Raw genomic sequence first — 22,961 nt, 5'->3', positions numbered from 1 at the left:
ATAAAGCCTTGTCTGCTTTAATTAGGCCAGTAAGTAACATGAGCTTTAATATAAGCTCCAGTTCTAAACCAGTCTTCCGTGGGAACTTGGCTATCTTGACATTTATATCTTTTCAGCTTTCTTACTTATGCAACCAAGGCAGTTGGTTACAGTCCTGTAAGACAATTTGACAGAGCTAGACAGCAGAAAATGACTGGCTGCCCTGTGTTTGACCTCAGCCAGAAGCTCAGCTCACATATAAAGTTCCAAGCTGGAGCAATGTGTAACTGGTAAGAATCAAGCTCTACAGCAAATTCCATCCAGCAGCGACAGCAGCAGCATCTGGAGGCTGAATTTCCAAAAACTAGGGGATTTTTTTTCCCCCTGAATGGCTTCAGTAGTTTGTCAGATGTCTAGACAAGGCACAGACCACTCAGTGCTGCTGCTGCGTCGCCCTGAAATTCAGAATGTAAAGCACAAGCTCAGGTTCTGCACACAACCAGTGAGTAAAATACCTGGGGTGGGAACTGTGAGGACACCACGAGGAGCTCAGAGCCCAGCAAGAGCAAAACCCTGCACAAATGGCATTGTCAGGCTGCCTCTGCTTTCAGCACCTTCGCAGCCCACAGAGATAAAGCTCTGCAATACAATCCTCATTACACACTTCTGCAGCTTTGAAGTTTTCCACTCAATAAAAAGAAAGATTGGAGTTTACTTCTGCGACAACACAGCCCACCCCTGTTTTCTCTAAGCTCACTTTTAGCCATGCCAGACAGGCAAATTCTGTCTGATCTGCCCTGAGAAACCACACTGCTCAGAGCCCAGCAACTGAGCGTCACTTGGAAATATCCAGAGGATTTTCAACCCACAGGCTCAAGCAGACACAGATATCTGAGAATTCCAGCAATCCTGATAGCTATTTTCTGCTACCAAAACAACACCCCAGCAAGATTAAAAACTTGGGATTGTAAATACAGCCCACAGTTGTCTCTGAAATAAATTGTCTCCTTAAAAAATAATGGGAAGACAAAATGTCCTAAAATTCTCAACCGCTAGTTAAAGTTTTTTTTAATTTCATTGGAAATTAAAGTTTCTAATGTGTGACTTATGATCAAGCACAGGCTGATCACTGTCTTTACTTGTGAACTGTATCAAAACCAGTTGTCCTAAAATTCTCAACTGCTAGTTAAAGTTTTTTTTTAACTTCATTGAAAATTAAAGTTTCTAATGTGTGACTTATGATCAAGCACAGGCTGATCACTGTCTTTACTTGTGAACTGTATCAAAACCAGAACACCAGTGCATTCTTCTGCTCCTTCCATCTGCAGAAAAACAGAGGGGCAGAAATTCCTGAGTCTCTTTTTCTGCTATTACAGAGTTACAACAGTGTGAACACACAGGATCTAAGCACCTGAAATCCACTGTGCAGCCAAATATAGATTTCAAGGTTCACCAGGAGTAATGAATCTCAGGGTCAAGCTCAAAGTTCAGTTCAGCAACTGTCAGCTGTGTTCAGCTGGCTGAATACAGATTTTTTTGTCACTTCCGAAACACATTACCAAAATCTACAAGTTGTTCAGAGCAGGTGCTGATGCACGTCTCCATGTGAAGTTTTCCCCTTTCTTTCTTTCCAATACACTTTGAAGTCTCAGCTTGTGACTTCTTACAACTGTGGAAATGTGGGCTGAAGGGATTTGGATTGAATATATTCAATTCCAGTGGCATCACTCAATTCACTTACAATGTTCCTTTTTCCCCCAACAGCTTTTTCCACATGGCAGCTAATAGGAAATTTCTTTCTAGTCTCTCATCCAGCTGAATTCCTCATGACCTAACATATGTACCATGTCTTCTATAATGTGCAAGGCCTCAGAAATGAAAACACTTCCAGGGACAGCTTTCATTAGCAACAACTTTTCAGCATATTTAGCCTGTCCTTCTGCCTGCGCTTCCAGGCAGTTTTTCATTTCTAATTAGCAAGCACAAAGCAGGAACCACAAATCTATTGTAAAAATCATCTTTTCTGGTCAAAATTGTCAGCTTCTTCAAAGCTGGGATTTTTTTTTCTCGCAGCTTCCTCCTGCTCTCACAAAGCTCCTACACAAGGGTGCTCTTCATTAAAGCCCTTCCTTTTCCTGCCCTACTGCTGGGGCTTTTTCCCCAGACATCTCTCAAGCTCCTGACTGCCAGCATTGTCCCTCTGGGTGCTGAGTACTCCTGCAAGGCAGGATGGAGCAGTTCTGCCCAGCCTGCAGGCTTGCAGAGGCTGCAGCTGTTAAATTCATTGCCTGCACTCTGCTAGCTCTGAGTTTCAGCCCTTGTGCACGTTGCAGCCCAAGCCCTGCTGCCTTTGTACCAGAACTGCTTAAGCATGGCTTTGCCTGGCCAGAATTACTATTTAATACCTCCCCAGGAAACACAATTTAATAAGAATTTCACACAACTGGGCTTAAAGGGAAGTCATACACGTTTTATAAAACATACCTTTTACATTAAACTTCTAAAAGCATTTCCAGAGTTTAGCCAGAGCCTTAAATTAGCAGTATTTGCTTTAGCACCATTATAATGAAGTGCCCATCACCACATCCAAAATAAGCACCTATCTTTGGAACTTAAACTTGGCCATTAAATTCTGTTCCAAGGTGAAATCTCATACATCGTATTTCTGCAGGAGTAAAATATGCATACAAGTCCCACATTAAAAAAAAAAACTGGGTAAGTGACACAGGACAGACAAAGTGCTGCTCTTTTCCAGCCTCTGTCATAGCTAAACAATGCTTTGAGAACCTCAACTCTCAGCTACTCAACCACCTCTGTTCTGGCTTCCTATTTCTGGGAACATGCAAAAGTCACAACAAAGGATGTCTGGTTACAAGGCTTGGACAGAAAAGTAAAACAGAATGGAATATAGGAACTGCTACATTTCTCTCGTTTCCAGGTTGTCTTTAATACTGACAGATCTTCAACAATCACAGCAGAATTGCTATTCATTGACAGCCGTAATTTAGAATGCTCTATTACATCTACATGTCTTAGAAACTACAAGGCATAAGGATAATTTATGCTGACTTTAACACAAGCTGTATAAATTCACCCAGAATTCCTGTAGAGGAGCCCAGAAATCTGTGGGGGAATTGAAGGTTCTGGAAAGACCTCCAGCCTTGGTTCCAAAGTCAGCTAAAACCCAGAGCAGCCCATGCCTTTGTGACCTGCCCCTGTGCCTGAATGCCATTTGTTAAAAAAATGCCTTTTCTGAACTCCAGCTATCGGGTCTTTACACCCAAAACATGAGTTCTGATGAAGTTACTGCAATGCCAAGAGAGGAAACTGCAGCACATTCAGAGATGATGGAAACCAGAAGAATATTATGAAAATACTCTGCAGGAGTCTTAAGATGTGTCAGGATAAGAAGATCACAGAATCATTAAGGCAGGAAAAGATCTCTCAGATTATTGAGTCCAGCCATGAAGGTGGGTGTGACTGAGGTAACACTGATCAGGAAATAAATAAGAATTCCCTGGCAGCACCCTGGCAGCAGAGGAGGATGATAAATAAAGTGTCTCCCAGCAGAAAACTGCACACCTCAGGTCATCAGTGCAGGAGCAGGACCACAAAGAGGAATCACTGAGCTGGAGGCTTTCAGCTCTCCAGAGTTAATGAGAGTCACTCCTGAGCACCAAAAGAGCTGCAACTCCACTGACTGTAACCTTAAAAAATCCCTCCCTAAACAAAGGGGACCACTGCTGCCTGGAAAAGGGCAAATTTCATGCAAGGAAGAAGATCCAGGGAATTACAAACCCTGAGACATCTCAGAACCCACTCTCAGCAGACCTGTGGACTGTGGAAAGAGTTGGTTAGATCCAAGAGGCAGAGCTTTCCTTCAGAAAGCATTGCAGGGCAAAAGCTAAAGATGTTTTAAGCCAACCCATCAGTGCTGAAAATGGAATTAGAGATGGTAGATTTTAACCAGACCCAGCAGAGGCACTTCAAGGTACCCTATCTACCTGCCTGATGCAAACTCTGCTGCTTTTCATTGTGAAGATTATCCTTCTGTTCTTGTTTTTTCTCATTCTTAGTGGCCACACTAATTTCAGGCCTTACAGTTCCAGGGGACATAAAGATTGGAACAGTTGGCTGCACTGTAAAATAAGATTAAAAAACCCCAAATCATATGCTGCAAAATAAAGGCTGTAGTAACACCACCTCACTAATTCCTTCTTTTTTTTTTTTTTTGGTGGGGTGGCTACACAGGAGTTTTGCACTGAATTTTCCTGAATCTCTCATTTTAGTGTCTTTCCATTCCTCCTTTAAGCATCTTAATTTTCTACAGTGCACCATTAAGAAAACCTGAGGATCATGTGGTATCCACTCCTGAACTGTTCAATGAGGTAACTGTAAATTGAGTGAAAAATAAAACCAGTTGCTATACAAACAGAATTACCTCTCCCTGAAGGTGTTTCTGAGGAAATGGCAAAGGAAGGTTTCCTTCTGAGCAAGGTGAGACGTACAGTCTGCCCCGTGTTTCGCAGTGCCTCCACCACCTCTTGGTTGGTAAAACCCTGTATGTTGACTCCATCAACCTAAAACAAGAAAATTGTAGCAAATAACAGTAATTGTGCTGCATTCTCAGGCTATGTTGTGGAGTATCACAGGCTGTAAGCAACAGCCACGTTATTTAGTGCAGGAATTACAGGGTTATTCTCCCAAGACAGCAATATTTGCAAAACAATCTCATTAAATCTGTTACATTTCACTGATGAGAATTTATTTCCAAAATGCATTTTAAAAGGAAACACAACAGTAATTTCTTCTTTCTGTTTTCATGGGGACAACCACAAAACAGAATTTACTAATCTGATACAAGTATGCACAGATTTTTCCTTTTTTTTTTTTTTTTTTTTTTTTTTTTTTTTTTTTGCTTACCAAAACCAGCTTGACAAGGACTGTGGATGAAGGTTCCAAGCAGAGTATCCAGCCTGGAACTCTGTTCAGTTCATTATCACTGCTGGTTTTCTCATGGATTTCTAACATGCCCCACACAAGCCTCTACAAACACAACTGTTTGTATAATCCACCCTAAACAGCCCAATTCTTACATTATCAGATATTTTAATTTACACCCAAAATACTCTGATCACCTCACTGTCAGATCATGCACCACCTGCAGATAAAAGGTTATATTAATTTTTGCTGCCACAGAGGAGAAGCTGACTTTGGAAGGTCTGGCATGGCACACATTTTAAAAGTAATTTAAAATCATATCTCTATAAATATTACCTCTTAAAACAAAAAGACTGTGGAATTCATTCCTGCTTGTGCTGTGAATGCAAAATTGGCTATTATTCAATTCACTGTTATTCAATGATTTTTCCATTTTTCTACACATAAAGCTTGGGCTTTTAAACCTAAATTGTGACCATTACCATTTTGATTGTATCCACTCTCCAGAGCCATTAAGGAACACAAACAATGTGCCACATCTTGCAGAATCTTAACAATCCTCGAGTCCCATTCAATTCAAGTAGAAGTTAATGCTGCTCATCTTTACTGCAGGCCAAAAGCCAAGATTCTCCACTCTGAAACACTTTAATCCAAATGCTTGCCTCTTTCACAGTTAACTACTATTTACTATTTCTTTGAATATAAAATAATACTTTAACCACAGCAAGCCAAAGCTCATTTCTGTCACAAGTCTACCTAAACAAACACGAACCTCCAAATTATTTCTTCTGCAAAGCAGAGGAGGTTTAATTAATTTTAGAAGGTCTTTACTATGTTGTTCTTTTAACAGAGATGTGAAATGTATTAGCTCTACAGCAATATACAAGCATAGTATTCTACTTACAGCAACAATTTTGTCATGAACATGAATTTGGCCATTGTGGTCAGCAGCACTCCCAGGAATTATACTTTTCACAAAAATCCCTGAAGGTTCTGTTGGGGAGGGAAGAGAAACAAGTCACTTCATTAACCTAATTTGCTTCTTTTCTTATTAAGATTTTTGATTCCAGCCTTTTTCACACACTTCCCTCTGCCCATAAAGTGATGATTCTGTAAACCATCACCATCTGCACGTTACCACTCCCACAGCCTGACACAAAACTGAGATCTCTGGTGGAAAAAACCCCAGCACTGACACAACCACCTGTACACTGACCTCAAATATTTCCCTTAAAATTGCTCACAAAAGGCCACCTCCTCCACGGATTCATCCTTGTGCTTACCCAGGCTTTAAACCACAATCACTTAAATCCATGCTGCGTTTGATTTCAATAGGACTAACTAAGCTAAAAGTAAAGTATGTGCTTAAGGACTTTGATCAGGACTTCAATCATCTTACAGCTAAAGAATTTAGTACTTTAAATCTTAATGAAAAAGGATTTTTCTTTAAAAAAAAACCGAAAAGACAAGAGAGACATGGAAATCAGAAAAGCTGTCCTTTGTCATGTTTGCAGTTTGATTATTAATTCTAACTCCCAATGAGAAAAAAGGAAATAAAAACAAAGGAAAAAAATAAACAAACAACCCTGAAACACTAACACTTCCCTTTGACAAACTCCCACTAAATATGAGATGCTGATCTATAATTTTAGTGAATTTCATGTCTCCTAGCACAGGTAGGAGCCATTCATTTTCCCCATGGTCAATAAAGGGTATTTGAGAAGCCCCTGTCCAACATTTTCCTAAATCCTGAACAACTCACCTATATCACATGTGCCAGCATATCCAACGATTGTTATTCCCAGGCTTTGCCCATTCTTTTTTATAAGTTCAACGTCATAGGTGTCAAAAAAGTTGTCATTATCCTATAAATGAAGCACAAGACAATGTGTAAAAAATTTCTCATGATTTCCCAGTGCTATTACAATACTGCAGGTTAATTAAGACCTTCAGAAGTGAGAAGTGATTTTGTTTAAATGCAACGTAAATTCATTTGTAAAGTCCCTACAGGGCTGGCCCTGGGATGTCTGTGCAACTCTCCTCTGAGCAGTAAAAATCAGAACTGCAAGGCAAGAGTTCAAACAGGGAACAGTAAAGACACTGGTGAGACCAAGAGAGAAAAACAATCAAGCACATAAATCTGGGATTGCAAGGGATAAATTGAAATACATAGAGTTGTTTTCTTTCTGTAATCAGATACAGAGCAATGAGATCAAAAAGAAGATGATGAGAGTAAGGTCTGTTAAAGCGATGAAATCAAGAGGGATCCTGTCACTGCCAACAGCAAAAAAGGGACTGGAAAAATGGAAAACATTTCATAAGGGATTGAAAAAAGAGAAGCTCAATCAAATGCTTGCCAAGCATCAGCTTTGGAAGGACCAAAAGGCAGCCCAGAGCTGCAGCCATACAAACTGAAAGATTATTTCACTTCTCAATGGAAGGAAATCGATGGGCACTGTCTCCTTATCACACACACCTCCCTCCACCAGCAAAGTCATTAAGCTCATTAAATGCCTTCCAACTCCCTTGCTCTGTAAGAGGCTGATGGAGATGAAGATAAGTTTGGATGCTGTCACTTATCTGCAGTAAACAAGCCCACAGCAGCACCTGGAATGGAGCTGTGGCCTTGAGAGCCCGGCTGTTTTCATAATCAAAAAGCTCCTCAGGGTCAGTGCTCTGGCTACAAACATTTCCCTCCAAGTGACACTCCTGCTAGGATGCAAAATAATTGAAATGAAGTCCAGAAAAATCAGAGTGCAAAGTCCTAAATACAGTCAGCACAAGCAGGCTGCACGCTGCTGTGACTGTCTTGGGCAGTACAGATAATAAGATTGTTTTCTTGTGCCCACACATAGAAGTAGTTTCAGTTGTTCTCTACCACAGGAAATTCAAAGAAAATTAAGCATTAATACAAAACTGAAAATAACTAACCACCTATTAGAAATGCCTTTCTGCTGGTTTGCAAAAAAGAGAAAGAGAAAATATTTTCCACTCCAAAGCTCACAGCTAGTGAAAATACTCAGAAACCAGAGAAAAACTAGATCATAGGGATAAGTTCCATTATAAATCTGACACAAATTGAGCAGTGGATCATTGAAATCATCATTAAATTAATAAATACATTCAGATTAACAACTAATCTTCTCTTTGCAAATTTTTCCTGGCACCAGGAAGAGGAGTTTCTTCAGATCTACACATGAAGGCACTATTTAGTTCAGAAAACTATTTTTTCCCCCCTCTAAACTGCATAGCAGGAACACGAAGGACACTGAAAAGACACTGAGAAGGAATCACATTTTAGAAAGGCTGCAGCATTCACAGTGCTCAGGGCTGATCAGTGCCAACAGGAAGAGAGAAAAACACTATTTTGTGGAGGAAACAAAACTACGACCACTACAAAAAAAAAAAAAAAAATTATTTATTTTGCTCCTAATGTGGGCCCTGGAAAATATGATCCAGTCAGGAAAGAAGGGCCTCATGACAATGCTGATTCCCTGGCAGAGCCTCTTGTCAAATATTGGACAAGCCCAGTGCTCAGACTCCAGCCTTAGGGATGCAGATCAGCCCTCCCATCTCCTGGACACTGCATTTCCTGCTGCACTGATCCTTCCTGGGGAACCCTGGGGGGAAAAGATGCTCGAGAAGGACCCAAAATCCTTGACTGGCACAGCCACAGCATTTTCCCAGGGGTGTAAAACACAAAGCTGCCTTTGCAGTGACTGTGCCCAGTGAGCAAAGGGGTGAGGTTGGAGCAAAGTGACTTCTGCTCTGACCTTTAAAAACAGTGCTTCAAAAACAAAACCAAAAAATCAAAAAAACAACCCAGCTCTCTTCACTCATATTCAAGAAAAACAAGAAAGAAAAGGCTACTCAGATTCTACACCTAAATCTAAGCAGCACAGTAGCAGCAGATGGTACACAAGCACAGCTTTGTTTATGTTTCGAGACCTACTGTACACTTAGTGTAGCATTTGTTGATTTTAATTACTCAAAACTGAAAAGAATGACTTCAAAAACAAGAGACTTTGATATGACCATGATAAGATTTGCTAAAACAAGTTTCAAAATTTTTAGATATATTTCCTATCACAGGCAGTAGCGTAGACTATGAAAACATTACACTTATGTTTCATAAAAAGATGATTGTGCTGAATAATTCTGGTGTGGCCGTGGCTCTCTGGATTTCAGACTTAGGGAAATTCAGAGTCCAGTTTTAAATCCACTTACAAATGATTGATTAGGAAAAATGTAACGAGCTAAGAAGAGGAACTAAAAGTACCACTTATCGATAATGTTTATGGTCTTGGTAATTAAATCAGCCACTCTGAAATAAATTCTGTAAAGCTGGTCATTCCAATCCCAAGATTATAGGTATTAATAAGATAGAGGAAAAAGGGGAGAATTATAGAAGGCAGGGCTGTAATAATGACCACTTAAACACAAGCATATATCTGGAGACTCAAGAGAGGAGAAGCACTTTAGGGCTCAAGAACTCTCTGCTCTCTCCTTTTCTGATCACAAGCCACAAACACACTTAAAAATGTCCCAAGGAAGCAGCAGATACTCACATTTCCATTTGGAAGGGAAGGTAAAGTGCTGACTGGCCAGCTCAGGGGAGCTGGTGGAGCCTCCATGAATTCACACTTGGGGTCCCTTGCAACGATCATCCTGACGGAATTCCCACAGTTCCTCAGCACCTGGGCAACCTGCTCGCTGCTCATCCCTTGCACGTTGGTCCCTCCAATCTGCAAGATGTGGTCTCCCGTCTGCAGCCTCCCGTCCTTCAAACGCAAATAAAATGGCAAAAAGTGTTTCCAGTCCAGCCAGAAAGTATCTGTTCCATCACAAAACTGAAACAGCGTAGGGGCATCTTCACGGCCGTGAGAACCGAGGTGAGAAAATAAAAATTACCACCACGGCAACATTTTAAATAACTCAAGGACTCGCACAGTTATGTGCTGTTTTTTCCCACTGTTTTGCTCATTTAGGAGGAAACAGGCAGCAACAATGTTTTATAATCTCACAGATTGTCGTGTGTTCTGTTTCACAGAATATTCCTCATCAGGTAGGAGTTAAAATATTAAGCACAGCATTTTGTTTAGGAGTTTTTACAGAGTTCTTCCCTCATGATTCTACATTAGCCTGGCAATTCTTTTTCTCATGTGACCAGCTTCAACTTCAGTGAGTAAATCCACTGAAGGTAACAAGACTCCACACAATCCATTTTTTACCTGATAATTATGATTCATGACCTACATCATCATTCCCATCACAAGCAGGAACTTCTAGCACCAAATTCTCAGCTGGTATTGATCAGCACAGCTCCACCACCTTTGGTGCACTGATTTATACAGCAATCACAGAGTTATTTCCAGAACCAACTCAAACTCATTTACAAACTCATCCAATTTTAACATGTACATGCCTCATTATTTCACATGTTCTTAATGATCTCTCATTCAGCTGAGAATGATGTGGTGAGTTCTTAGCTTACATGCTTCATTGGTAGCCAAAACACTTTATTCCTTACAGCAAAACAGGTGCTAGACAAAAATTAAAATATACTCATTCATACACGGCAGGTTCAGAGGGAGACAGCTGAGAAAAAGCCAACATTTTCCAATAAAGCTCTCCAAATTCCCAGCTTTTATTCCATCCTGTACTAGAGGGAGTGCTTTTGCCTCTCTCTTTTGTCTGCAGGGGTTCTGGTCCTCAGATATTTTAACTTATCAGGACCAAATTTGCTTGAAAGATCTGAATCTGTTTTGTTACTGCAAGTGTTCTAGTCCTGAGATGCAGCAAGACTCAGCACCGAGTCTCTGAAGACAAACAATCAGAGGTGCAAACTGTGCCTGGGCAACTCCAAAAAAAGGCTTTGCACCAAACCTAAGTGTCTCCTTGAACTGCTCAGGCTGCACGGCAGGGATCAAACCCCTCTCCACTGAAAATAGCACATTTTCAATCTCTAAACTGAATCTTGCATTGCAGTGACTTTGGGAGGACAGATTTTCTTGCCTGACAATTCACTTGGAGAGTTTGTCCCCATGAGTGTTGCAAAATGTGCCAAATTCTACAGAGTACTTGTCCTGCCCCAGACAGGTCAAAAATACCAAATATCAGGCAACTTTTCAGAATTTTTGCATGTTCAACAATGTTCCAAAAGCCAAATATGGTCTGAGGAACAACTTAATTTATATCAGGTGCTGACTTTTTCCTCAATCATACCTTCAACCTTTATTTATTTATAAAGCACGTGTTGGCATTCAGACTTTGATGCTACCAGCTTCCTTTTGTTTAAGTGTAATAGTTTATTTTAAGACTGTCAAAAGTGGTTAATTATACTTTGCAATCAAACAAGAAGTGACACAATATAACAAATTACCCGATCTGCTAATCCCCCAGGAACAATTGTTCTTACAACCACTCCACTCGACTTTCCTCCTACAATTCCAAAGCCTAATCCCGAACCATCGTTAATCAGCTCAACGTCTTCAACGTGGCCCCAGTGAATCTGCAATTAATAAAAACAGGAGATTTTAATTTCGGACCATCATTAGTTTCTCACTTTCACGTGCAGCAGGAAGGAGGAGAATCAATCAGAGCAGTTTTCTGTCTCCACCCCACATGCTGGAGATCTGTGGGATTTTGTTCACTCAGCTCCATTTCCTCATAAACACACAGTGGGATTTCTCATCTGTTTTTAAACACACATTTCTGTCCTCCACTCTCAGGGTAACGGGATACTAGGGAAAAATTGACTAAGAAAAAGCAATTTTAACGTTTTCCTGCCAAAATGAAAAGCATCCTTTTAGTTTTTCATAAATCCAGAGTACTGCAAACAAGAGGGAAAAACAGAGGCAAGGAGCTTGCACTGGCCCAGTTTTCACTCAGCCTTGCCCAAATTCTTATTTCTGTTATTTCACTTACACACTCTGAACACCCCCATTCAGCACTGAATTAATAGCACAGCACAATATTCTGCCATACTGGATTGGAAGCAAATTTCTAAGCTACACTCTACCATGACCTTATGTTCTACAAGACAGTCTGAAAATAACAAAGCTGTTAAGCAACCCAAACCCAGCCAATGTTTCTGTCAGATTAATATCTCATACAGGCCCAAATGGAGCAAAGTAGGCAGATTTAAGTCTTCTGCGAATAAAGGATTTATTAGCATACTGAAAATCTTTGCCAAAGCCAGTTAAATATCATAAAAGAAGTTTAAAGACCCCCTGCAGAGATATATATTTGTATTTTATTTTGTTAGCCTGTTCAGTGCAGATCTTTCAATGAAAAAGCAGTTAAATTTTAATTCTTTAAAATTTTCAGTGCAATAAACAATATTGATTATCCACTAAAACCTTCAGATTTCACTACCTCTGTAATAATCATGAGGGAAATAATTGCAAAGAATAAGGAAAAACACTGCTTTTACCCAGACTTTCATCAGAATCTACTGGCATAATAAATTCAGATTCGAATATTGCAATCCCTGGATTTAGGTGTGCAGTTTGTCCGAATTCTGGGAAGCCACCTGGACAATATGGGTGGAACACAGATGGAAGTTCAGCCCTGGCTTATTACATGTCCCAGTGACAAGCTCTCCTTTGTCACAAAAACAAAAGGCTTCCCAATCACTGAAATTTGCAGATGGAAAAACAAAAAAAAAAAAAAAAAAAAAAAACAAAACACCAAAAACCTACCTGATAAATAAACAGGGATTGAGAGGTTCTTTAACAGATAAATTGTGTTTGTTTTTTAAAACAGAGACAAGGCTTTTTGGCGTGAGCAGTGCCAGTTTAAATTGGTTGGGCTGTTCCAAGCAGTGCTCATGGCAGGTTATGTTTACTCTTACTTTTAAGAGGTAATCAGAGCGTCTTTAATTGCTGAGCGCAAGTAGGTTTCAGCTGGGTATTCTCATAAAATGCTTCATCCAGCCTGTGCTGAACAGACCCTGCTGATAAGGATATGGTGATCTACTAAAGCTTCTGCTATCCCATCAAAACCCAGGATCTGTTTTATAACAACTCCACCACGCAGCTTTGCAACGGGAGCTCTGTGCTTACTGCACGGTGAGCCTCAATGAAATGTCATCCCATATAAAATCTGATTAAAGGAAAAAAACCCCCTCTATGTAAAACTTGCTAACACAAACACCTCAGAGCCATGGGGAAAAAAAATAAAAAAATACCCAGCCCAGCTCAAAATCTGATTTTGACAGTATTACAGCAACTCACAGTCTCAGGTGGATTTACATCACTTAATAAGGCAGTTCTGCTGTTCCCTTGAAGTGGCTCCCGAGCCACCACCAGATGCAGGGATCCTGTGGATTGCTGGAGGAGGGCAATGGCGTGCTGATGGGAAATGTTCTGATCCAATGGCGTGCAATTAATGGCCAGTATGTGGTCATTTTCCCTCAGTCTTTGATCCCTTAACAAAACATTGAAAGCAATTTTTTAATGCAGCACAGTGACTTCACATCAGGCTCCTGTAACTGAAATGTGAACAGGGAAAACAGGCAGTCGTGCAGGGTTAAATGTTTATGTGCTTTAAAAATCTGCTTATTAGGGTGCCTTCACCAGCTTACACACTCCATTCCATCCACACTGCTCCAAACTGCCCAGCCACATTTTGCTCCAGCTTTGTCAGGGTACAGAAATTTGCTCACTTCTTTACTTTGCTTCTATGCAAAACTTAATTGCAATTCCCTTATACTTTCTTGATGACATTGAACTGCTAAGCAGAAAAAAGTATTTTTGTAGTTACACAATGAACTAGGAACTATTCTCCATTATGTTCAGCACTACACAATGCCATCTCTAAGAACCCACAACTCAGGCTTTGATGCTGTTTTGTATCACTATTTACTCTAAAGATTGATGTGCTGCATATTTGTATTTTACTTAAAATTTATAGTATCAAGCTTCAGACGTGAAACTTTCTTGGAGCAACACGCAGTTCAGTTGCTACCTTGAGATAATGTAAATTTCACAGTTAATTCACCCCAGTGATGAATTTAGATTTGTGACAAGAGAGAAACCATCACTCATCTCCTTTGTTAAATATTCATTCTGAGCACGAGACCAAACTGTTACATAGACAGACACTGCCTTCAAAGCTCTGTAGGAATCCAAAAAAGTCTCCAGGAGATCTTGTCTCAGAAGCAAAATGGGAAGCATGCTGGGGAAATTTATAAACTCCGAAACAATATAACTGCACATCTTAACTAAGGCATTTGAGACTCCCCTTTTATCGTGCCATGTTTAAGATGTTTCCCAGAAATCACTTTCTTCGAGCACTAACCATATTTCAGATTCTCTCATCAAAGAAAGTGAGCAGCAGGTCATCAAATCCTAAAGTGAGATATTCACCCTCCTTTGACATCCGGATCAGTCCATCTGTCTCCACTTTGAAAGAGCCTTAATATGCTTTTCTTTAAGTGTTCTCTGGTGTGTTCTCTGCGGGCCCATCGCCATTATCATTCCAACCTCTCCCCACTCTTTTTGTCATCCTGTGTTGGCACTTCCTGACATGTGTTATTTAAAAAGTGACACCAGTGACTTGAAATCTAGACACATTTTTTTCTTGAGACATAATTCCAAGCACTGCGTTTGTCTCATGCCAACTCTTGTGGTTTTACAATCGCGTTTTATTTTTAAAGGATTGCTCTGCCTTTTGTTGTTGGGTGAAAACCCACAGACAATACAGGAGGAAACTGCCTGAAGCCTCGATTCTATGATGACATCTGTGCAGGGATCTGTTGGGAGGAGTGGATCTAAGTTTACACAGGAAACAAACAGTAAAACCAACTATAAATAGGGCATTGTCACAGGCACATAAATAAAGGGAAAAAAAAATCTTTCAGGGACACAATGCATAAAAATTAAAACGGAATCTAATTTTTATTTTCTTTGTATTCTTTTCTGAGTTTACTTTTGTTTTTTTAATCAGGACTCAAGATTCTCTAAAGTGAGTCATGATTTCTGGAAATTCCATTTATGAATGGCTCGGATATTTAAAACTCATCTGAAAACCTGATCCTCAAAACATGAGTCTCTTTCAGCTGAAAAGCCAGAATTCAAGATACCACCACCAAAATATCCCACCAGATAACCCAGACAAACATGTTATTCTGATTGAGTTTTCAACGTGAAGGTCATGACTTTTCCCTCCACGGAAAATACAATTTTCCAACACAATTATGAAGATCTCACCTGTCAGCTATGCTTCCTGGCTGGACTTCCTTGACAAAGATACCAACTTCTCCCAGGCTGGGATTTTTAAGGGCAACCACACTAAATCCCAGACCTCCAACAGAAGGTTTATCAATCGTTATTGATTCTATTTGTCTTCCCTAATAAAACAGAAGATAAAATGATTTACTAATTTTCAATGCAACAGAATAAGCTAGTTGAAAATTTATGAACACTGGGAGAATTATTCTCCTCCTAAGACCAAACAAAGGCAAAATACTGAATATGTTATTTCTATAAAAGCTCCTCCATTTATTATTTTTAATATGGCAACGTATTGGATATGCAAGCACTCTGAGGTTCTGAAACCTCAGGGAATTTAAGAGCTGCTTTCACACTTCATTCACATTATGAGATGAATTCCAAACTGGATGAAAACTATGAACGAAGTGCTGTCTAGAGCAATATATTCGGGATTTCTGGAAATGCTGTACAGCTAAACTAAATTACTTGTCTTTTGGCTCCCCTTGCTTTTAATGCTGATTTTTAGGGGTGCATTCAAAAGGCTGCAGCTTTTAAATAAAGAAATTAATTTCCTCCCCCTCCCTGCAGCTTCACACTTAATGCTAAAAAAAGTTTGCTTTTGCAACTGCCTGTTTTTCAGTTCTAACAAAAAATTACTGGGGTTGTTTACTGGGAAATATTACTGGGAGAATGCACTGCTATCACAGATCTTTTATTCCAAATAATGTGCAGCCTTTACTGCTAAATCTTATCTCTGATGAGTTAATGACACACTAATGAGAAGAGTAATGCTCAAAATATTACAGCTACATTAAGGTAGTCAATTAGCAACAGTTACTTAATATAGAAAGGCATGACTAAGCAATTAAATTAGTGGTTCAAAATAACACAGAACAATACATTTGTGGTATAAATGCCAATCCCACGTGGGTGGATGTCTGCACCTGTACAAATTCTTAGGGAATTTGGTACATCTGCATCTGCCTGGCGAAGTTAAGACATACTAAATAAAGAGTTAAATAAAATATTACATGCTATTTTTTTTAATCCTCTGCACTGTTCAAAAAGTTGGTACATTTCCAATTTAAAATGTACTTGATAAACAAGTGCCTCCATCAAAACAACTTTCAGCTGAAAATGTCCATTTTCAATTAAGTGTCATCGAACACCAAAAATGTTTTCTGGCAGCTGAAACTTCCTTACTACGTTGGTGTGTTTGGTAGAAAGTAAAACAGAAAATTGGCAATGGAAGTTAGAAAAACAAAGCAAGCCACCAAGCCACTTCCTATTGCTGACATTATCTTCCAGAGGGAAAAGTTCTCAACACTTCTACTCTCTCCTGGTCAGGAGGCACCACCCTTCCAGCCACACAACAAAAAAAGCAGCGTGAAATGCTCCAAAATGAAAAAACGTTTGGTTCACGAAACCTTAGAGCCTTACCTTTGCCATTTGCTGGATGATCATGTTAAATTCATTAACTGCCAGGTTTGGAGTGAAGGCTGATGCTCTGGGTCCAGGTGATGTGCAAGGTGTCCCAGCAGTGACTGATTTGTCAGCGAACACCAAGAGCCCCCTCTTGGTAAAATCAAAATCCACCGAGCGGTCAGGAGGCATGTAATTGAGCTGTTAAAAATGAACAAAGGTGTGGAAAAGCTACTGAAAACAAAATAAGGGTTTTCCATAAATACCATTTTATGTGCAGGCTGCACAAGGAACAAAACACCTGTGTTCATGTATGCCCATTCACACACAAATACTCACCTGTATAAATCAGGCAGTGTTGATATATAATCTATAACCAAGCTACCATATAAAATTTAAACGTTTTTCAGGAGTTCCCTGAATGTTTCAGCTGTGTTTCTACTCCACTCATTTTTCACTGTTTCTTTCATGTTTCTCCTCTGCCAGTGCCCCTTACCCTCTTTTCACCCTGGTACTCCAGAAACAACACCAAAGCACCAAACACTAAAGAGGCTCTCAAGCACTGCTGCAACTGTTAGGGAAACCTATATAGAATTTTGGCACAAAAATTCAAGTATTTTGAGTCATTCAGGAGCTTGAGGCCTGGTTTGTATTATCCCCTCCCCAAGGAGGGCCTAGGGTACAAACTACCCCTGAACATGTTATCTCTGCTGGAACTTGCACTTCTAGTCCTCACTGATAATGAAAAAATGAAAAATATTCCCAGTGTGACAAAAACTGGAAAATCCCATCCTGAATGAAGCTGCCCATGCTTAAATAGAATTTCAAGAAAACCTCAATGTTCTAGATATGAGAATTCTGAACATTCCAAATACAAACCCCACTATGTCACAGTCACTTCTTAGATACATTTGCATTTTCATACAATTGTTTAACAGCCTGCAGATGTGCTTGGAAGGAAGGGATGCAGCACCTGTGGGAATGGAAGGAGGGATAATGCATGGCACAGCCACCACCAGGCAGGAACACCTGCAATACACCTGGCAAGGGACAGCCTTGTCCCCCTGACACCCACCCTGCTGGTCACTCCCTGGTTTTCAGTTTGCTGATGATTTTAACTCAGCTGCAGGGTGAGACCTGTCCATGCCCATGCCCACAAAATCAAGTGTCACTGGGCTTTACAAACCAAACCACAGAAGTTCCAACCTCTGCTGAAGCCAAGTCATTTTAAAACTCGCTTGGGTACAGCTGCATCAGAGCTTGGCAAACCTTCAGGCTGGGTTTTCTACACTTTACTTGCCAAAGCAGGTTAAGCATTCTTGTAAAAATTAGCAGGAACTAAGTGATGCTGTCTTTTAGGGAGGAAAAAATGCTGCCAGTGAGCTGACAAACAGCATTTAGCTCCAGTGAAAAACAAAGGATCCCAGTTCCAACACTGTTCAGGACTGCAAACACTGCGGCTGATGTCTTTTCCAGATGTTTTTTTCCAACACAACCCTGCCTGTCCTGCATCCCTTTCAAAGCACGTTGCCCCATGACCTCCTGGTTGCAAAACCACTTCTCATTTCAGCAGTGCCTCTGCAGACACCAGCTCCACAGAAGAAAAAAAAGGCCCAACACTCATGAGCACCACGTTACAGCTTATTAACGAGAGCGCCCTCGTTAACACACGCCTACACATGCTGATCCAAGTTCCACTGGCCCGGAGTTACCATCACACCAACAGCAGTAATTTCACACTCACTTGTTCCTTCAGCTGCTTGATGGATTGCTGGAGAGTCAGGATCTGGTTGAACAAGGGGCTCCTGAGGGTGTTCCGTAGCACAGCCAGGTTTTCCTGGTGCTGGGAATCCCTTCTCTCCTGCAGCTTCGCCTGCAGCCGATCCAGGATCTGCAGCACCTGCTGCTTATCTGCACCACAAACCAGGCCAGGTTAGCAATGGAGCTGCTTTGCTCAGTGCTCAGCAAAAATGAAGCATTTTCAGACCACGTACCTGCTGCTGGATTTTCGGGCATGTTGAGGGGTGGTTTTGGAATTGATCAGAATAACCTGGCTGAGATTTAAAAAAAAAAAAACAAATAAATTAAAGACAAATCTAAACACATCAATAACATTTGATAAGTGCAATAATACCACGCTAAATACCAGAAATTTAATAAAAAAAATAATACTACCCCTGCTGTTTACCCCAAGTATTTAACAAAGCTCTCTACATAGCCTCAGCACATCCAAAAATTTTTCCTTGTTCCACATGCTTTCCTTTCACACAAAGAAAGGAATATGAACAACTCTTCCAAACATGAATACAAATGCAGGTTATGAAAAATAAAAAACTGAAAAGGAAAACTGAGACAGACATGTTCAACCAAATTATTTTGAATATTGACATTAAAGTTGTGATCTTCACAGATATATACAGAGCTAAAATCTGCCTATTATTTAGAAGACACTCTCCACCTGATCATTTCTAGATGGCATTCTTCAGATCATTTACAGACAGTATTCCAACATTGTGGATGGCAATATAGATGAAACTTCGTGTTTCCCCATAAAACAGTGAAGTTCACTCATGGCACAGTACAGAATTAAAGCGCAAAATCTGGCATATTAATCCCTGTTCCAACATATTCCTGAGGAAGGTCTGTTCTAACCACAGCCTGATTTACAACAGGTGAAGGAAGCCTGTTCTCTTCTCCTGCAGGTGTTTGCCTTTCTCTTTTCTACACACATCAACAGCAAAATATCCTTTATTAAGCTTTTAAGGAGCAGAATATCCTTTATCCTGAAGCTCCTCCACAGTGCCAAAGAGAACAGGTCTCCAACAGGGGCTGAAGCCTAGATGGCAGTATAAAAACAACAGACTTACAACTAGCAGAGATGATAAATTTGTACCCTTGCTTGCATGTTATTAAGTTGATGTGGAGCCTGTCATTCTGAAATCTATCAAGGCAGCTCTACCAAACAAGTTTCCTCCACTTAGTACAAGCTTCTCTGAAAAAAGCCAGCCATTTAACAGCACAATTTACATAATTTTAATTCTATCCAGTACATAAGTGTGTAATTTCAGAATAATATATTTGGAATTATTTTGGAACAAGACTAGCCATACCCCTCTCTCTATATAAAAGCTTTTTATTTCTTTTTCAGTCTTGCAGTTCAAGAGGAGCAAGGGTCATATGGTGAACGTGACACCAGGGTAAGCACATTCCAGGGGCTCTCTCCCAGCAGGACCTCTGATCCTTTCAGCCCTGCCTCTGACACTCTCTCTGCTCACACTGAAAACATCTGGAATTCTAGGAGGACAGTGTTACAATTACCAAAATATTAATTATGGAAGTGAGTAGCATTCCTTCTCCTGCAGAGTCAGGTTAAGCTGATTTACCTAATTGGAAAAAAGAAGTGGATGGAGGCGTGTCACAAACCACAATTTCAGATTTATGCACTCTTTCCTGTGCATATCCCAGCAGCTCTGGCTCCTGCAGGAATTCCTGCAGAGCTCGGCGGCTTTGTGTGGTTTCCACCCAGGGCCAGGCAGAACGAGTCTCTTTGCAAGACTCCTAACAGATTTAGGAGGCCATTTTAAACCAAACTTGTAGCAAGAGTTGAAGCAGCAAAGCCATACAACCCCCTGAAAGATTTTCAGGAATGCATCTGCACTTTTGGAAGTGCTGCAGCTTTATTTTCTTTTCCATTCGAAGTAAAACACTTCTAAGAGCACAGCAGCCTTTGATTCTGTGCTGAGAGCTGATTCTGAGGAGCAGATGAAAACACTATTTCCTTACACACTCCTGAGCCTTCATCAAACCCAGAAGACAAAACTTAACCTCCTCGACTGAAAATACAGCATGAACCTTAACAAATCAGGACAAAGAATATGGAAATTTGTTCTTTCTTCCCGGTTTAACTTCCCTCCGTTCGCTTTCCTCTGTTTTTCTACCTCTCATCAGCAGTTAAAAGAGGAAAGCGAGCGAACTAAAAGGAGAAAGGCATGGAAAATAAAACCTGCGAGGAAAAGTGGCTTGAAATACCTTTAAACTAGCAGTGGGGAGAGGAAGAGATTAAACCCAGAGAAGAAATCCAGCATGGCAGGAAATAATGACAACTTGACAGCACCATGCCCACCCAAGAGCCAAAGCCAAGAGGCTGGTCCAGCTCCCCAGCCCTCTTTTGTGCATTTATTCTTCCCTTTCCATTTCCCATCTGATCCCACAGTGAGCTGGAACAGGGAGCTAAACACTCAGAAAGAATCCTTAGTGTTTTGGTGGGGTGAGCTTTGTGCCCAGTCAGCTCTGAGCCCATCCCCATTCCAAAACAGCCTCCAAGTCCTGAGCTAACCATCCCCAAAATTCATCTTTTTTCCTTTGCCGAGGGTGTAACAACAGCAATTATCCAGTGGGGGCTGACCCGAGAAAATTGGAGATTTAAATTTAAGGAGAAGAATTAGAGGTAATAGATCTTGGCTCCATTGAGGCAGAAGTTCCCTGGAGAAGGAGGTACAAAACAGGAGGGGAAAAAAAAAAAAGATTAAAGAAAGTTTCAGCTTCTTGCTTGAGCTGCTCCAAGTGTCCCTAAGAGCCACTTGTGCCCGTGGATGTCCAAGTGGATCTCAGGTGGTTGAATAACAGTTCAAGTTTACACAGCACTTTGGGGTTTCTCGTGATCAGAGCTGCCCTCCAGACAGCTTGCAATGCTTCTTAGTGATTTTTTTTTTTGGTACAATATGTTAAAATCACACTCAGTATTTCTTTATTCTCCTTTCTTCCATAAGAGAGTGGGGAGGAAAAAATTAAAGCAAACAGCTCCTTCTGGTATGAAGGGATCCCTGAAAATACAAACTAATTTAGAGTTTTCAAGTCATGGATAATTGAGGACTGGTCTCTAAGACCTGCTTTTGGGCACCAGAGAAACTCACAGCTCCGTGTATTATTGATCTCTGTGTTTAAGAGCCCAAACAATTTATCATTAAACACTTTCCAAACACACTCTAAGTCCAGGCAGAGTGTCAGCAAACAGTTGATATATTAGAAAGTCCATTCCTAGGCATTAATTTTGAAGAACGATCCAGAACACTTTGGTTTGTCCTGTTAAAATCAGTTCATGCACTCCACATCCCAGCTCCAGTCTCCAATGGACGCTTATTTATCTTATTGGAAAACCTCAGTTCAACATTTACGTCACAACTTCCAACATAACCATAAAATCATCGAGAAAATTATGAATTTCAGGAGGTTGAGTGTTTTGTAACCCCAGGACAGCATCCAGCTGGGGTTCCACTGTCTTCACTTCTGAGAGCTGAACCCAACGCATCCGAGGGAGTGGGAAAGCTTCAGAAGGTTTTCTAAGAAATCCCAAGACTTGGATCTTCTTCAAAAGCAGCAGAAGGAAAAAGGAATTCCCCCATGCTGGTGCCAGCAGAGGGTCATCAGAAGAGCTGAAAGGTTCAAGTCTTCCACTGCCATCACCCCCCTGCCACTGACATGGAGCGCTCGGCCCCGGCACATCCCAGAGCCAGAGGAGAGCACAGCATCCAAACATCCCATCAGCAGCCTTGGCAAACAGCTGCCCTCCACAAAGGGCTGCTGGAAGCTGGAAATTGAGGGCTTTGCTGCTGGAGTTCAGCCAGCAGAGATTCTTCTGCTGGTTTTTCTCCACCCATCCACAACCACCTCTGCCCCACGTCCTTCAACCTTGCCTCCGACAACCTGCATCCCTCCAGGAAAAGTCCAGCCTTAGGGGATGTTCTCCCCACTCAGCCTGGCTGGAACCTTTGGGGATAGTAAAACCCACAGGTGCCTAACTAACTGCTTTCTCAAAGGCTTCTAACACAACCAGCCTCAGCAGCCGAAGGGCTCATCCCGATCCAAAGTCACCTTTCTGCACTAATGCAGCTGGAATTTTTCCTGGCCCTGTTATCATGAGTGACTAATACAGTGCATATCATCCTCCTCATCACGGAGACCTCTGACTTGGAAAATTTCAGTTTAAAAGTTGAGAAAAGCAAAAGCAAGGGAACACAGCATTTGTTAGTGTGATCTTAATCCTAAATTGTCCTGACATGCCATCAGCTGAACTTCAGATAGCCAAAATTTTATAGTTTACATGCCGTCAAGTGACTCCATACTGTGAAAAACCACTTTTCTACCACGCGTTTTGCTCAGTTTTACTTATACTGTACAGAAAAATTCAGTCAGACCAAGCATAGCACATACACACCTTTCCTCTGAAACCACCTCTGCCCTGTGCAATGCTGCAGGATTTACAAAAATGCTGTTGAGCATACACTGACTGCTCCAGGCACTTAAGGAAAAAATTTGAATACTCCTGTGAGTACCTGAACGCTGATATACCACACATCTCCAAGGTGCAGTAATTATTGTATTATTATCAGTAAGGTGCAGCTA

The 22,961-nt window shown here is 40.8% G+C and overlaps 1 protein-coding gene across 1 annotated transcript in view; it reads right to left on the bottom strand.

Moving 5' to 3' along the window:
* Positions 1-18,575, bottom strand: part of PATJ (PATJ crumbs cell polarity complex component) — a 130,509-nt gene extending 111,934 nt beyond the window's left edge. Inside the window, exons 1-11 of the mRNA XM_041483240.1 lie at positions 18,554-18,575; positions 18,304-18,470; positions 16,578-16,760; positions 15,135-15,274; positions 13,158-13,350; positions 11,303-11,431; positions 9,489-9,701; positions 6,683-6,785; positions 5,825-5,913; positions 4,421-4,559; positions 3,984-4,118 (exon numbers count right to left, since the gene is read on the bottom strand). Of these exons, the coding sequence (XP_041339174.1) occupies positions 3,984-4,118; positions 4,421-4,559; positions 5,825-5,913; positions 6,683-6,785; positions 9,489-9,701; positions 11,303-11,431; positions 13,158-13,350; positions 15,135-15,274; positions 16,578-16,760; positions 18,304-18,470; positions 18,554-18,575 (1,513 nt within the window). The remainder of the gene's footprint in view (positions 1-3,983; positions 4,119-4,420; positions 4,560-5,824; positions 5,914-6,682; positions 6,786-9,488; positions 9,702-11,302; positions 11,432-13,157; positions 13,351-15,134; positions 15,275-16,577; positions 16,761-18,303; positions 18,471-18,553) is intronic.
* Positions 18,576-22,961: the final 4,386 nt, after the last annotated feature.

Source organism: Pyrgilauda ruficollis, unplaced genomic scaffold (genome assembly GCF_017590135.1).
Source record: "Pyrgilauda ruficollis isolate IOZ18807 unplaced genomic scaffold, ASM1759013v1 scaffold6, whole genome shotgun sequence".
Taxonomy (NCBI): Eukaryota; Metazoa; Chordata; class Aves; order Passeriformes; family Passeridae; genus Pyrgilauda; species Pyrgilauda ruficollis.
Note: the sequence above shows the minus strand (reverse complement) of the source record. Positions and strands in the feature narration are given on the sequence as shown.